This window comes from Hyperoodon ampullatus (genome assembly GCF_949752795.1).
Source record: "Hyperoodon ampullatus genome assembly, chromosome: 5".
Lineage (NCBI taxonomy): Eukaryota > Metazoa > Chordata > Mammalia > Artiodactyla > Ziphiidae > Hyperoodon > Hyperoodon ampullatus.
Genome location: NC_136918.1, coordinates 77,956,915 through 77,972,556, shown reverse-complemented (window position 1 = coordinate 77,972,556; position 15,642 = coordinate 77,956,915). Strand labels below are relative to the sequence as shown.

General features: G+C 53.9%; 1 protein-coding gene across 1 annotated transcript in view; it reads left to right on the top strand.

Annotated features, from left to right (window-relative positions):
- The window catches only part of PDIA5 (protein disulfide isomerase family A member 5), a 93,914-nt gene that overhangs the window by 19,122 nt on the left and 59,150 nt on the right, over positions 1 to 15,642 (top strand). The window contains exons 2-3 of the mRNA XM_079704241.1: positions 2,329 to 2,455; positions 5,357 to 5,444. Of these exons, the coding sequence (XP_079560367.1) occupies positions 2,329 to 2,455; positions 5,357 to 5,444 (215 nt within the window). The remainder of the gene's footprint in view (positions 1 to 2,328; positions 2,456 to 5,356; positions 5,445 to 15,642) is intronic.

Below are 15,642 nucleotides of genomic sequence, written 5' to 3'. Positions count from 1 at the left end.
AAGATTGAGTGATGTTGCCCGGGCATCTTAGCTATTGAGTGGTAGAGCTCAGACTCAATGTGAGACTTCTGGCTACAAAGAGGCAGTGGCATGAGAGGGCCTGGGGTCAAACAGAGAGACTGGGGTTCAGATGCTGGACCTGCTTCTTATTAGCTGTGTGACTTTCGTCAGATTATTTAACTGATCTATAAGATCAAGCATATAGGATAATCTGTAGTTGCCTCTTCTTATTGACCATGTTCCTCTGTCCTCTGTCCTTGTTCCATTCTGGGCTGGTTGTTCCGTGGGGTCAGGACATTTGTTCTGGGACTTCTCTTCACCATCAACATGGTACTTCTTGCCTCTCTCCTCTGTTGGATCCTTTGTTTCCTAGGTTCCATGTCTTTCTCATTTTTTATTTATTTCTTGTTTTGGTAGAGCATGAGTTCCAGTCACTTCCTGAGAATGGGGAATTTGGTGGTAAATTTTTCACATCTGAGACCTTAAGTCTGTCTGAGTCAATCTCTACTCAAAATTGACAGGTAGTTTGGCTGGTTATAGAATTCCAGTTGGAAATCATGTTACTTGGGAATTGTGGAGGCAATGCTTCATTGTCTTTTGGTGTGCTGATGAAATGTCCTATGCCAGTTCTGACCCCTGATCTTTTGTGTGTGGTGGTTTTCTTGTTTTGTTTCTTTTGTTTCCCTTTGGAACTTTCAGAATCTCCTCTTTGTCAGCAGAGTTCTGAAAATTTTCAGTGATGTACTTGGTGAGAGTCTTTTTTTTATTGGTGATGTTGGGCTCTCTCACCTGGAAACTCAACATCCTTCAGTTCTGGGATATTTTCTTGAATTATTTTCCTTGATAATTTCTTTTCCTCTGTTTTCTTCTTTTTCTTTAGTTCCTTTAATTTGGCTCTTGCACTTAGTGAATACCTATTATTTGTCTTATCTTGTTCTTCTGCTTTTTATTTCTTGATCTTTTTGTTTTATTTCATAGGAGTTTTTTCAGTTCTACCTTCAGCCCTATTGAACTTTTTTATTTCTGAGAGGATTTTATTTTCTAAGAGGTTTTCATCATTCTCTTTGACTATTCCTTTTTCATAACATTCTATTCTTGTCTTATGGATGCACCATTTTATTTCTCTGAGAATAATAATTTTAGTTGTTTTCTTCTGTTCTTTTTAAGTTTCATCTTTCCATTGTTTTGTTCTCATCTCTGTCTTTGTGTCGAGGGCCTCCCTCAGACATCTGGTGAATCTTGGTTATCTGTGTGTAATGAAGATCAAGATATAGGCTGTGGGTTGCAGACTCTTGAGTGTGGGGAGGGGGTGGAGGGCACTTGTTTACTGGGAGGGCCTCACAGTGGGTATTTGAATGGGAATTCAGCTGTTTCATTGGAAGAGTCTCCAAATCACTATCTTTTGGTTGTTTTTCTTATGCTCCTCAGTTAACCTAGAGAAAAATTCTCTAACCTGCTTGGGGGGATCAGATTGGCAACATTCTGGAAAAGGGAAGGGAGATGCTGGTGGGTAGGGGCTTAGGGGAGATGGGTGATCTCAAGTTTCAGTTTGTCCATACTCCCTCCCACCTTTGCCTGGTGTCTCCTGGCAGAGCTTTTCCTATTCAATCTTTGTTTTCTGCTGGCTAGGCAGGGGGCTGTTTGGTCTGGGTGAGGGGATCTGCTGTGTGACAGCTCTTTGTTCAAACATGTAACAACCTCCCCTTCCCCTGCTTTCAGCCCACCTCTCTTCATGCCTGCGGAGGTGCCTGGTACTTCTAGGGCCCAAGGTTTTTAGGGTTTTCTCTGGGAGAATTGGCTTGTTTCTTGTTGGTTGATCTCCTGAGATCATTGGCTAAGTGGGGAAAGTGGAAAACCCCTCACCCATCCATTCCCATCCTAAATGGGATCACATTAAGAGGTGATCGTACTCCTCTGTGGACTTGGGGCTTTGGTGCTTCTAGGTGGGATGGAGTTTTCACATTGCTCCAGTGTGTGGTGTTTGGGTGCAGTGTAGGGTACAGACATTGACCTCCCAGAGAGGTCTTGATTGAAAGGGTGGCAAGAATGTCCATGCAGCATGCTTATGTACCTGTGCAGTCCATACGGCTTCATAAAAAAGATGAAGGGTGAGCTGGTGACTGGGAGTGGTCCGGAAGAGTCCCTGTGGGAGGGGGGCAATTTGGAGAGGGGATGAGGCAAAAGGCAGGTGTAGAGTTGAGAGAAGGAGGGGTGAGCCTTATCCCTCCCAAGGCAACTGTGCCTAGAGGCAGCACATCTGGGGCACCCCTTCTTGCTCAGGCCCAGCCGGGACCTGAGACTCACGGTCCTTGGCTCCTTGATCCCCAGGTGGTCCTGCCGACGTGGCTGTCCTCTACAAAGTTCTCCTCACTCGTCGAGAGAATCTCTGACCCCAAGGACTTGAAAAAACTTCTCAGGACCCGGAATAACGTACTGGTGCTTTACTCCAAATCTGGTGAGTGCCCCTCCTGGCCTTGGGGCCATCGTCAGGGATGCGGCGGGATGCAAAGGAAGGAGTGGGGACAGAAGTGGGAGGCAGAGACCCCGGGACTAAAAACCGCTCAGGGAAGGTCCGTCAGAAGATGCAGGGGTGTTAGTTCTGCTGCTTTTGGATCCTTAAGAGGGCGTTTCAGTTCCCTTTTACCAGTGTTTCTTAGGAAAAGCCCTCTGGAGTCCCTCAGTACCTCAGGAGGGAGAGGACGTGTGTGTGAAGGAGACAGAGGACAGTGACCACCCGGCATGGACGCTCTGGCTCTCTGGACAGCACGGCCAGCCCTGCCAGGGCGTGCTTCTCCACAGCTGTTGATTAATCGACTGGGCCAACCTGTCGCCAGCTGAATTGGTCCCAGGCTTGGGGGCACACACCCAGGCTGGCAACCCTGGCCCTGCCTGGCCCCAGCCTGTCCCGCTCTGGGGTCAGAACGAGAGACTGAGTTTGGAGTGGGCTCCACGCTCCGGACAGGGTGGCTTCAGTGGGGGTAGGACTAGTGGTTTGCCTCTTCTGACCTTGAAGCTGGCGAGGGCATCACAGATGGAGAGAGGTTTGCTCAGCTCTTGGCCGCGACTTTGAATGTCTGACTGTTGATGCTGTTCCAGCAGAGTTAAGTGTTTTCGCTGCTCCTAAGGATGCCAAGTATTCTGTGCCCTGAAGAAATAGTAGCCAGTGGCTGGGCTGGTTCCGGGCAGAGCTCTCCCTGGCAGCTCATCCTCAACTCCCATTGGCATGGGGGACTGATGGATGTTTTGGACGTGTCCCTCCTGAAGCCTGCATCCTCCAAGCACCCGGGCACATGCTGCTCTTTGCCCTTCTGAGGGCCTGGCACGCACTCCCTGGGGTGGTTGTTGGGAGCCCAGCGTGTGACTAGCATTCCTTTCCTGTCGAGAATAGGGGGAAACCCTTCTGAGGCAGGGGAAAAGCAGAGTTGCTCCTGAGGCCTGGGGTCTAGGGCCCTGGACAAGCGTGGCTCAGCCCCCTTGGCTGCTCCCGGAGCTGGGGGGTCGTCAGTGCCCTCCAGGGACTCACTCACTTCCTTCCCTGGGTAGGTCCTCTCACATAAGCTCATCTTCTTAGAAGGACTGACAGGAACTTGTGTGACACGCTCTCATTTGCTGCTTTGCTGTGAGGTTGCGGGTAATGTCCAGTCGAGGGAGGAATTGGAGTTGAGGGAGAATAGCTGCCTGATCTGAGGTCTACCAGCCAGTGGGCGGTAGAGCTGGTCCCGCTGCTGCCTCCGCCTCGCTTCCTCTGCTGGAGCGCGTGGAGAAATGTTCTGAGTCTGCAGCGACAGGAGGCTCGCCACCAGGAAAGGATTCGGAAAGGAGAGAGTGGGAAGGCGAGGGGTCCAGACCAGGGCTTGCAGGGGCCGGGGGCAGGGCTGGGAGCACTCTTGTTTTCTCTTGGGCCCTCACCCAGCCTCTGTCTCTGCCTCTTGGTGGTGGAACTCTCAGTGCTGCCCGTGTGCCCGGCTCCTCCCTGCTTTGGACCGCTGGTCGCAGGCCGGGTGACTTTGCCTCCCTGCCTCTTGCCCAGCCCTGCCCCTGAGACTGGGGACCTCCAGGGGCTTTGGGAGCAGCGCCAGTAACTGGCTTCTCTCCCCCCGCCACCCCTTCCAACCAGTGCCTCCCCTTCCAAGGCTGAAAGGCAGGGTTGGGAGGACCTTCACATGGCTCTACATTCCCTCCCCTGCCTCCCAGAGCCCAGCTGGAAGGGTGGGGGGCGGCTTTTCCCACCTCGGCTGCGCCCCCTCCTCCTGTGGGCCCGGGGGGTTTCCTGGGAGGGCCTCCTGCAGGTGGCTCCGTGCACGGCTCTTGCAGCATGCTTTCTGTTGGCTGCATGAAAGGCTCAGCATGCTTTGTGTTCACAAACAGCTTCCGTTAGCCACACTAGAAAAGGAGATCTGAGGAAGCAGATAGTTCACATAGCATTTCTGCTTGGCTTTGGAACGTCTCCTGTGGTTTCTGCTGGGGGAAGGCGGCAGGCAGCCTGCGCTCTCCATAGTGTCTGCGTGGAGGACCTTTCCAGGGAGCTCACAGGGGTGATGGGGCAAGGGGACAGCCTGGCCACAGCCACCCAGCAGTGGACCACCGCAGGCTGGCAGCATGGAAATCCTGGCCACAGAGGCTCCGTTTCTAAGCGCCCGCCCTCCTAGTTTCCAGGGGCTTTGCCCAAAGCCTCTTCCTTTCTCATGTTCATCCGCCCGGCCCCAAGGCATAGTCCACGGTCCTGCAGTTGTCCCCCAAGGTACTGCCAGTGCTGGGAAAGAGGGCCGTGAAAGTGACTTGGGTACATTTAGTATCGGCCCATCAGAGACTAGTGTCACACGTAAACCTCATTAAGTCACCACGTTGTACCAAGTCCCTAGGTGAGTGTGTGACGCACAAGTGAAGGAAGGGTCTGGTCCCTCCCTTGTCAGCTCCCAGGTTGGGCACCAGGGCAGACCAGCGTGGAATCAGCAGACTCGGTCCCCGCTTAGTTATAGAATTGTAATTGTTCAGTTATAGAATTTTTAAAATGTGTCCCAGAATGGTAATGAGTCAGAGATTCTACTGGAAGTTGAGGGCCGAGAGATTCTTGGAAGAGTGAGACGTGAGGTGTGGCTAGAAGGCGGGTTAGGGTTAGGGTTAGGGTTAGAGTTAGAGTTAGAGTTCTGTGTCTGTGAGGATTCCGGGAGCAGAACTTTCTGAGAAGAGCTGGGCTGGCCTTACAGAACCGTTGCCACAGGGACGGCGTTCTAACTGGTGCTCAGGACCTCACCTCTAGGACTGGTCTCCGTCCTTCCCTGCCCCTGAGGGGAAGATGGCAGGGGAGGCCATGGTGCACTTGGGTACAGATGTTTAATTTTTTGTTTTTTCACAGAGGCTGCAGCTGAAAGTCATCTCAGGTTATTGTCTACTGTGGCCCAGGCAGTGAAAGGACAAGGCACCATCTGCTGGGTGGACTGTGGGTATGTCCTGGGGACGTGGGGTATGGTGGCTGGAGGGCCGGGTGTGGGCTTTGGTGGGTGGGGTGGGAACTGTTCCTGATTGATACTCTGGGAGAGGGGCTGTGATGGAGAGATGGCTGCAGAAGGACCCCCGCTGGCCCAGCGATGCCGCAGGACCGCTGTGGGCTGGAAGAGGGGCAGGTGTGGCTCCCGCGTCTGTCTTTCCGGCCCCACCCCTCTTCTTCCCTCTTCCGTAGTGCTTTTACCTTTTACTCTGTTGTCATGTGTCACTTGATTTTGCCTTCTCAGTGGGTGGCAGAGGGGGCCTTGGTGCCCAAAGAGCCAAGATGATTTTCAGGGCCACTCGGGGGGCTTGCTTATTGGGTGGGGGGTCTGCAGCAAGAACTGCGGGCTTTGCCTGTAGCCCAGGTCTTAATAGAGGTCTCCAGTGCCCACGGTGCAAAAGCGGTGGAGCCAGCTGATGACCTGTCTGTTGCCTTGGCTCCCGAGGTGGCTCCATTAGATGTGTCAGTCCTGGACAGGTGGCTCAGTCCTTCCGGCTCTCTCCTGTGGCCTGCGTCCCTACCCCCACGCGTCCTGATGATGATGCTGTGAGCTACTTCTCCTCCTGCCTCGCCTGACCCTCCCGGAGACTTCCTTGTCGGTGTTGCGGTGGCAGAATCAAGCGCCGGCCCGCAGGAGGGAGAGCTGCTTCTGAGTGTGGCGAAGGGGGCTCTTGCTCGAATTCCTCTGATGCTTTTGAGTTTGGGAGTTTTGAGTCCACGGTGTGCTCAGCTTCCCTTTCCTTTCAGTCATTAGGAGTAATTGCTACATCTCCCCGTGTTCAGTGCTTTTGCTGCTGGGATTTCTATACACACACCTTTTGTCACATAATTAGCTCCCAGTTGGGCATAGATCGGCAAAAACAGAGCAAAGACACATAGACAGTGAAACATACGGAAAAGGTCGAGAAGAACAGGTTTATTCTTTGCACGTTTGTTGAGCACTGGCTGCACGCAAGGTACTGCGCGGCACTTGGTGGATGCCAGTATTTACATGTCCTTTTGACCAAGGACAGGAGGTGTTTCCAGAGCTGCTGAGTGCAGCCACTCCTCACCTGGACTTGGGGTTTATCGGGAGTTTGGGCTTGGGAAGAGGAGAGGAGAGGAGCATAGGCGGTATTTCAGTCTTGTTAGTACGGGGATGAGGTGGGCTCTCCTGGGAAAAGAGGCAGTTCTTTTCCTGCATGGCCCATAAAGGTCTTTGTAACCTTTACTGTCTCTGTCCTTGCCCGAGTCACAAGCCCCGCTACTACCCTGTGGGTTCAGTGAGCTTTTATGGGCTCCACTCCAGTGCAATCTTCTTCCTCTTCATTCTGAGTTCTAAGTGGCTATTTTGCAAATGAACTTCTGGGACACACAGTTTTATAAGTTGATAGCCTCAAGCTGGTCCTGCCCATCGTTGGAGAGAATTGAAGGAGATTCATATTTTGACAAAGCACTGAATGAGACCAGGAGAAGAAGTCTTAGCCAGTCGGTGTTTGCTGTAGTGTGTGTGTGTGTGTGTGTGTGTGTGTGTTTGTGTATGTGCACGCATGTACACACACACGTGCCTGTCTGGCCTCACGCCTCCCAACTGATTCAAACACCAGCGAAATGGAACAGACGGCTCACTAGACAGTTGGCGAGATTGTGGCTGTTGGTTACTTCTAGTTCATAGTTGGTCTGGAAGTGTTCTTATCTTCCAGCTGTGTCTCCGTCTCCCATATTTTACCAGGCGTGATCTGTGTGACTGGCAAAGTACTAAAGCCTATCAGAGGGGACAGGGTGCTTTGGAATCTCCATACCCGAAGACGACATCAGTCCTGCCAAGCTGACAGAGCCTCATCACGGGGAGTTCTCATCAGGCTTGTAGGTGGCAGAAGTGGGCAGAAGAGCTTCGTTTAGCTGCGCCATCCATCTGGGTCCGTTCAGCAGACATTCCCGAGCACTCACTCTGTGCTTTGAGGTACACACATGGCTAAGTGTCCTCGAGGAGCGCAGTGTGCAAGGAAGAGAGGAAGCAGACACCTAGCCAGGTGATTACAGTCACTTCGTTCTGCCTGGAAAGGTTGAGGAAAACTTCACAGAGGAGGTCGAATTCAAATCTGGGGCAAAGACCTCAGAGTAGCAGGTCTTTAAAGTGCCCTGGCTTTTCCTGCAGGCAGTTCCCTGTGGTGTGGGCCCCTCGGGTCATCTGGCCGATGGGTATGGAGATGATAGCCCCGTTCTGCTCCCTGGACAGGCAGGACTTTATGGGGCCGGGGTTAGTATGTGAAGACAGACCAAGAAGAATAGAATTCAGGACTCATTTGGAGACATGCTGTCTGGAATCAATAAAAGTGCAAATGGGAGAAATAATCCTGTGACTTTTTTTTTTTTTTTTTTTGCGGTACGCGGGCCTCTCACTGTTGTTGCCTCTCCCGCCGTGGAGCACAGGCTCCGGACGCGCAGGCTCAGCGGCCATGGCTCACAGGCCCAGCCGCTCCGTGGCATGTGGGATCTTCCCGGACCGGGGCATGAACCCGTGTCCCCTGCATCGGCAGGCGGACTCTAAACCACTGCACCACCAGGGAAGCCACAATCCTGTGACTTTTGATGTTCTAAAATGAAAATCTAGGGGGGCACCTTAGAGCTTAAAAGCGGCAATCTTAAGACAAAAGGATTGACTGTTCACATAATTGCTACTCAATTTATGCCTCTAAGAGGAAGTATAAACTGCAATATTAAATAGCTTTTAAAAGTTTAGATGGGTAGGTGGATTATGGAGCTATCATGGATGATGTTGGAAGCAGGAATACCTGGGTTCAAGTTTGAAGTCAGAGGCAGGATACAGCTAAATCTTCCCAGAACAGCCAAAGGGATAGAACTCGGAGCTCTGGTCCATGCAGGCCACCCTGGGTGGCAGTTCACGGATCACCGTTGCACAGAGAGATCCCCAAGGACGTGAGCTGGTTCTGCCCGTCTGCTCAGCCACTCCTGCTCTGAGACTTCTGAATGTGCCCCGTTAATTAAGGGAACCCACCGTGTGCGCTCCGGGCCCTGTGATGACAGCCCTCAGCTGTTGTCCTAAACACGCTCAGTTTGTGTTTATGAGTCTGAATGAGACGCCCTGGGATGGGCAGAAGCGCTCTGGTGGGTGCTCTCTGCGGGAGAGTGAGCAGGGAAACGGCAGGTGGGCGGCCAGAGCACAGCTGCCCTCGAGTAGGCCCTGCTGTGTATGGTTCCCCACCTCTGCTTCCTGCCCTGCCAGTGAAGGGTCAGAGGTGGGAATGGGCATGCCAGGGCTTGGGGTGGGTGATGGCCCCTCTGCTTTCCCCCCTTAAAAGGCAGGTGAAGGGGGCAGAGGGCATCCTAGGGGGAGAGAAGACAGTGCTCCGGGGTGAGGCGTCTGTAGAGGTGTGTGCAGTAAACACAGGCCCCAGTTGAGGGGTCAGCTCCACTACTTACTAGCCCCATGACCCTGGACAGGTCGGTTACCCTGAGTCTGTTTCCTCATCTGTGAAATGGAACAATAATACATATTCTGCCTTCTTACCGGGTCTGTGTTGAAGATCTTTGTAGAATAGAATTTAATGTGAGATCCCATTCTACTCTTGTTGTTTTTCATCTGGGCCAGATTGTCAGGACACTCCAAGAAGCTGGAGGGAGGGAAATGGTGTGTTTGTCTTCAAGAGCTTTTCCTTGGGTGAGGACCCCTTGGTCATTGTGAGGATGCTCCTGAAGAAACTTTTGGGTGTGAGAGTCAGCCCCAGTGCACAGGGTGTTTTGCTTTGGCCCTTAAGAACTATGCAGTGCTGTGGAACTTGTAGGACTGCAGGTCAGGAGGCCTGGCTCTGAGTCCAGGCTCTGACAGCAAATAGCTGTGGGACCTTTGGCAAGTCACTGCCCCTCTCTGGGCTTCTGTTTGCTCTTGTGTGAAATATGGAGTTGAATCTTCCAAGTTGCTCTCACCCCTGCATAGCCTGGTTCAGAGTGTTCCAGAAGCTGCCAGGCTCATACGTGTGTACACATACGTGCTCGTGTGTATGCATGTGTATACAGACCCATGTATTCATGTAAATGTGTGGGAGGAGTGTGTCTTCCAGTCTTTGTGTCTCTCCCCACCCTGGGTGTCTGCCTCGTACGTCTCTCCGGTCCCTCCCTCTCAGCATCTCTCCTCTCTCCCCCTTTGCTCCCTCTCCCTTAATAGTTTCTGTTGCTCCTTCCCTTCTCGGGTCCCTGCCTCCCCCATTCTTTTGGTCTTTTTCCTCCTCTCTTCTGTGTGTGGATATTTCTTCTCTTTTTCTTGCTTTTCTGGCGCTTTCCTCCCAGCTCCTGCCTGCGTGCCGGCAGGCACACACACCCCTCTCTGTTGGGCCCCGGGCCTCCATAACCTGTTGCTCTGAAGTGTCCGTAGGGTTTTTGGCTTCTGTCCCGGGATTTGTCAGCTCTCCCTTCCCCTCACTCCACCTCCTGGCTCAGATCTCAGCAGCCATGCTTGGGTTGGCTGGTGGTAGTTGTCCAGCTCTTAAGTGGGTTGAGTGTGAGGGAGTTGGTATTCCCCACGTGCCCTGCAGCCTGGCATCGGGGCTCGGCCTTGGCATGGAGGGCTGCTTTCTGGGCGGCGGAGCTGGAGCCAGCAGGCGGGAGCTGTGCCCGGGGTGCTAATTCCTGGGGCTGGTTCTCACGGGGCTGAGGCTGCCTGATGGGGCGCCTGCTGCCTTCTTTTCCTGAGGGTTTAAGGTCATTATTACCTTACCACCTGCTCTCATTCTCCCATCTGCTTTCTTTCCCCTGGAGCAGTGCTGGCTTCCCAGATCCAAGATGTGGGGCCTTCCAGGGCAGGCATAACATATTTTGAAGCCCATGTTTTCTTCCAAAAATTATTCGAACTTAGCATTTGCTCCTTTACATGTAAGCGTGTTGAAATTACCATGGGATAAAGCAGGCTTCCAGAAGAGGCGCCATGTTTTGTGTCGTGGCTTCAGACACCTTGTGGCACACTGCTGTGCCCTCGTGGGGGTGACGTGTCCCCCCTAGAACTGCTGGGCCGGAGAGGCAGGTGGAGGATGAGAAGGCACACTCTTCTTTCTCGTATTCCCATCACTTTCATGAACTCTGCTACATAATTCATGCTTGATCATGTGCCTTCTTGAGGTTGGCACCAAGAAGACAGCCAGACTCCTGTTGTGGGAGTCCCTTCATCATCAGGGCTGTGACCAGCCATCCAGGTCTGGGCAAGTTGAAGGCCCAGCTGTTCTAGGCTGTTCTCTGTCTCCTGCCTTTGTCCTCCAGCTACCTCCTTCCACATTGTCCTCTGCATGGGGCACCTTGCAGGCATGCTGACGGTGTTGTTTTGCTCACTCGCTCCTTATCTTGCATTTTCTTCATGTCTCTGAAGTGGGGGCACGTCCCAACTCTCCTCTGCTACCCACCCTCTGGGGTCACAGGTCATCCACTCAGAATCCTGTGTTAGACCCGAGCAGATGGAAGAAAGGGATTTACCCCTTCTTTGATGGGGAGAGGGACCCCAGGAAGGCCGAGTTGGCCAAGGCACACAGTGTCCAAGACAGGCTGGGGGCCTTGCCTCTGGTCCTCAGTGTAGTCTGCTTTTTACCCGCTGCCGGAGGCGGCCCAGTCTCCACCATCTGTCCTGGCTTCTGGCTCCTGGTCCATCCGTCAGGATACAGGCAGCCTGCCTTGATATTTTAGAAAGACTTGACCCTGTAGGGGAATAGAAAGCTCCATCCAGCTCATATGGACAACTCCCGCATTTTGCAGCTCGGGGAACCAAGGGCCCTGCCAGAGGTCACAGGCTGGCTAGCGGCAGAGCCAGATCTAGAAGCCATCAGTCACTCCAGTTGACAGCGACTCCAGGGAGGGTTTGATACTTAGGCTGAGACTTCTCAAAGTCGAGTACCTCCCCTTCCCGAGCCTCTAGCACCTTATTTCTTCTCTTCTTCCTACTCTCACCCCCCACCTTCCATCCCTGGGTCTGACTCCCAGGAGTGTGAGTTGCCAGTCTCTTGAATGATCGTCACGGCACGTGTACATCTAGTAAACACAGCACCACGTACCTGCAGCCACTCTGCACTGCTGGCCAGCAACCCACAACAAAGTCAAACGAAAACGCCCATGTGTATGTGTCTGTCTGGGCCAGGGATGGGGAGGGAAGTGTGAAAAGGCCTCGGTGACCTTTCACATTCTCTGTAGAGGAGAGCCCAGGGAGGTGGGGGAGGAGGGGATGTAGCAGGTCATGGGTGAGTAAACGGGCAGAGGGTGTTGAGGCTCCAGCCTCCCCAGCAGAGAAGGCTGGTTCCTTCAGGACAGTCGGGGGTGGCAGACGAGGGCCTCTGCATGGCCAGTCCACTCTCTGTGGTTGTCCCCTCCCTCTCCATCCACGGCAGAGCAGCTCATTTTCCTGCTCACTGCCTTTGTCTTTTCCCCCCAGAGCCTCGGTCACTGGCTAGGGAAGGGCGGCAGCACAATTAATTGTGCAGAATCTGTCAACCCAGATCCTTTTAAGTCCCTGAGCTTGGGTAATTTCTCCCCTTCCTGAACTCATGACTTTTATTGTCCTGTGCAATTAGTGCGCTCTCTCTCTCTCTCTCTCTCTCTCTGTCTCTCTCTCTCTCTCGTCTCTCGTCTCTCGTCTCTCGTCTCTCTCTCTCTCCCTCTCCCTCTCTCTCTCTCCCCCCTCCCCCTCCCTCCTTCCCTCCCTCTCTCTCTCTCTCTCTCTCTCTCTCTCTGACAGAATCGTAGGAGGGAGAGCCAATCTGAGAGCGCACTGTCAGGAATTTTCACCTGGCAGGACTCCTGGAGCTCAATAGGCAGAGCCCAGAGAGCCAGCAGTGAGCGCCTCATCCCAGCGCAACAGCCGGCATCATTCACTCACTCACTCAGGCTATTTATAGAGCGCCTGCTATGTGCCGGCAGCTGTTGTAACCCTGGGGAACTAGCTATGAACAAAACAAAGCCCTCGGCTTGGTGGAGCAAACCTTTCTGATGGGGGATGACAGTGGACATGCTGGTCAGGTGTGGAGACAGCGGGGAAGGGCGTGTGACTGTGTTGGATGAGGGGGGCTGAGGCTCTGGGGTCTGTGCCAGAGATGCTCGGAGAGGACGGGAAGCTGGCTCCCCACCTACCCCTCTGAGGGTGTGTGCGTGTGCGTGTGTGTGCGTGCGTGTGTGTGTGTGTGTGTGTGTGTAGGGGGCAGGGAAGAGGAGAGAATCCTCGGAGAGTGTCCTATAACTTAAGGAGGGGAGAGGGTTGCACAGAGTCTGCCACAAGGAATCCTGTGGCAGAGACAGAGATGTGGTCACTGGACAGCCGTGGGGGCCGTAGGCTGCGGGCTGGATGTGCTCTCGGGGAGCCTCCGTGCCCCTCCAGCTTCACCCAGTCTCTTTGGAATGTTGCTCCTCATCCTGGTCTGGGCTCACCGGGATAGTGAGACTTTTCCATGGAGTGGGTTCCCTCACAGCCGGCAGGGATTGGGGTTGCAATGATGGGCCCCATCGCTCCTCTCTCTGCTTTGTAAAGTCATAGGCAGAGGCTGCCAGCCGGGCTCAACGGAGGAGAGAGCTGGCATGGGGCTGCCTTGCAGTCTGGGTGCCCCTGCTGGATGCTAGCATGGGGCGGGGGGTGCCGTGGGCACCTGGACCTGGTTCCTGCTGCAGCCACTATTTGTTTTCACATTTGGGTGGATGGTGGGTGGTCACAGAAACAGTTGCACGCAGCAGAACAAAGCCGGACAGGGAAAGTGCCACGGGAACAGTTATAAACATCCAAGTCGAGCCCTCCTGTCTCCCCTGGGGCAGGGAAACGGCGCCTCAGATGCAGTTGTCACACACAGACCCTCTGCCTGTCAGTGTGGCTTCTCCACAGAGTGCCCTCAGGACAGGGCAGACCAAACTGTAATCGCCACCGTCAGTGGAGGTGAGCCCGGCAACCCCACAGGGCTCTAGGGTAAGAGTTCAGCCACTGGCTGCGTGGGCTGCCCTTATAGGGCCTCCTGATGCACGCTCTCAGCCCTTCTGGGTCCCCTCCGCAGCCCAGCTTATCCCTTCTCTCTGGACTCCCTATCTCAGAAGGCCCTTTCCAGCCTGAGGGAGAGGTCACAGCCTTTCCCTTCTAAGTTCTTCGTGTGTTTCTTTTTCTTTCTTTTTTTTTTTTTGGTGGTATGCGGGCCTCTCACTGCTACGGCCTCTCTCGTTGCGGAGCACAGGCTCCGGACGCGCAGGCTCAGCGGCCATGGCTCACGGGCCCAGCCGCTCCGCGGCATGTGGGATCTTCCCGGACCGGGGCACGAACCTGCGCCCCCTGCATCGGCAGGCGGACTCTCAACCACTGCGCCACCAGGGAAGCCCTTTTGTGTGTTTCTTTAGTCCCCTGTTTGCTGGGGGTGCCGATGGGGGTGCTGGAAGCTGCAGCGGCTGCAGTGATGGCCACCACAGGTAGGGCTACGCAGGGAGGGAAGGCTCTGGGCCTGGGCTGGGCTGGGGGGCCCCTGGGAGTGGCTGACACTCTCCCTCTCCGACCCACACACCTGTCCCGCAAGACATGCTTCTTGAACTGCAAATTGCACATTTACACTTAAAATGAGGTCCCATCATTTTGCTTGTCCATCGATGAGTGTGGCTTTTAGAATTGAGCTGAATGGTGTAATTAGTCCATCTGCTGTGGGGCTGGTGCTCAGCTGTGTGAAGCTGGTGGCTGTCGAAGGTGCTGAGGTAGGTAAACAGGTGGGAGCCGACAGGACTTCCCTCAGGTGGCTGTCATCCCTGGCAGAACAAGGTTTCTCATGTGGTGTAGTCACCGGGGACCAGTGGGGGTGGGTGTGGGAGGAGATGCCCTCGCTGAGTCCATTGAGATGTGGGGAAGGGTCCTGCAGTGAGGAGCAGGGCCCTGCGGGCACGGTAGCTGCTGCCTCTGGCTGGCTGTTGGGCAGACCTGGCTGAATGTGGTGAGGTGTGGTGGGGAGGCCGTGAGAGCAGGTGAGGTCTCTGGGGCGCCAGCATAGGGCACAGGGGAAGCCGAACCTCGTGGAGGGCGCAGAGATGTCGGGGAGAGGAGGAGGAGCAGGGCGGGGCAGGGGCAGATGTCAGAATCACTTGGGAGGCTCCTTAAAACACAGTCGCGGGCTTCCCTGGTGGCGCAGTGGTTGACAGTCTGCCTGCCGATGCAGGGGACACAGGTTTGTGCCCTGGTCCAGGAAGATCCCACATGCCGTGGATCGGCTTGGCCCGTGAGCCATGGCCGCTGGGCCTGTGCGTCCAGAGCCTGTGCTCCTCAACGGGAGAGGCCACAACAGTGAGAGGCCCGTGTACCGCAAAAAAAAAAACAAAAAACAACAACAACAACAAAAAAAACACAGTCGCTTGAGGACCCGCCGGGAGTTTGGACTGAGCAGGTGTGGGATGGGGCTGAGAATTTGCACTTCTGACAGGTTCCTGGGTGGTGGTGATGCTGCTGGTCTAGGGACCACACCTTGAGATCCATGGTCTAACGGAAAGGGAGCCAAGATTAGAGGAAGTCGTGATTGAGCACTCGGTAAACGGTGAATGGCGCCCGGCAGACTCTTCTTATGAGAAGAGTTGCAGGAGTGTGATATTGCAGACGCTAGCACTTCACCAAACCTTTGCCCTTTCTCTTTTCGGCTTTTGTCATACCTGGTCAGATTTCATAACTCCTTCAACATCGCAGAACATTTCCCTCCTACTCTGGTTTGATGGTATATAGAAGGTGGCATATGGCACACATCAGAGGTTTAAAAACAAAAACTGGCTGGGGCTGCAGGTAGAGCTTCTGAAGTCGTGATCTGTGGGAGGGTCAGGGAATCAGTATGCTGAAAAACTTCCCCAGGTGATTCTAATGAGCATCCAGGACTGGGAACCACTATCCTGAGCTTATTTTCCTTCTTAGAATGGGCCATCTGCCTTCTAAGCTTTTGGGGCACTTCCTTTATCTGGATCCATCACGTTGCCTCTTACAAGTAGTGATGTGTCCTCCCCATCTGCTTGCCCCTGTCTTTCCAAATCATTCCAGATCCTGTTGGTTTCTCTATTTCTTCCTGTTCTCTGAGAACCCATGGGTAGTGAGGGCCTCACTTGCTACTGAGAATTCCAAGCTACCTGCCTTATTCTTGGGCCACCAGCAAATTTTACTCCGTTAGCACCTTCGTGAGGGCTTCAGGTAACAA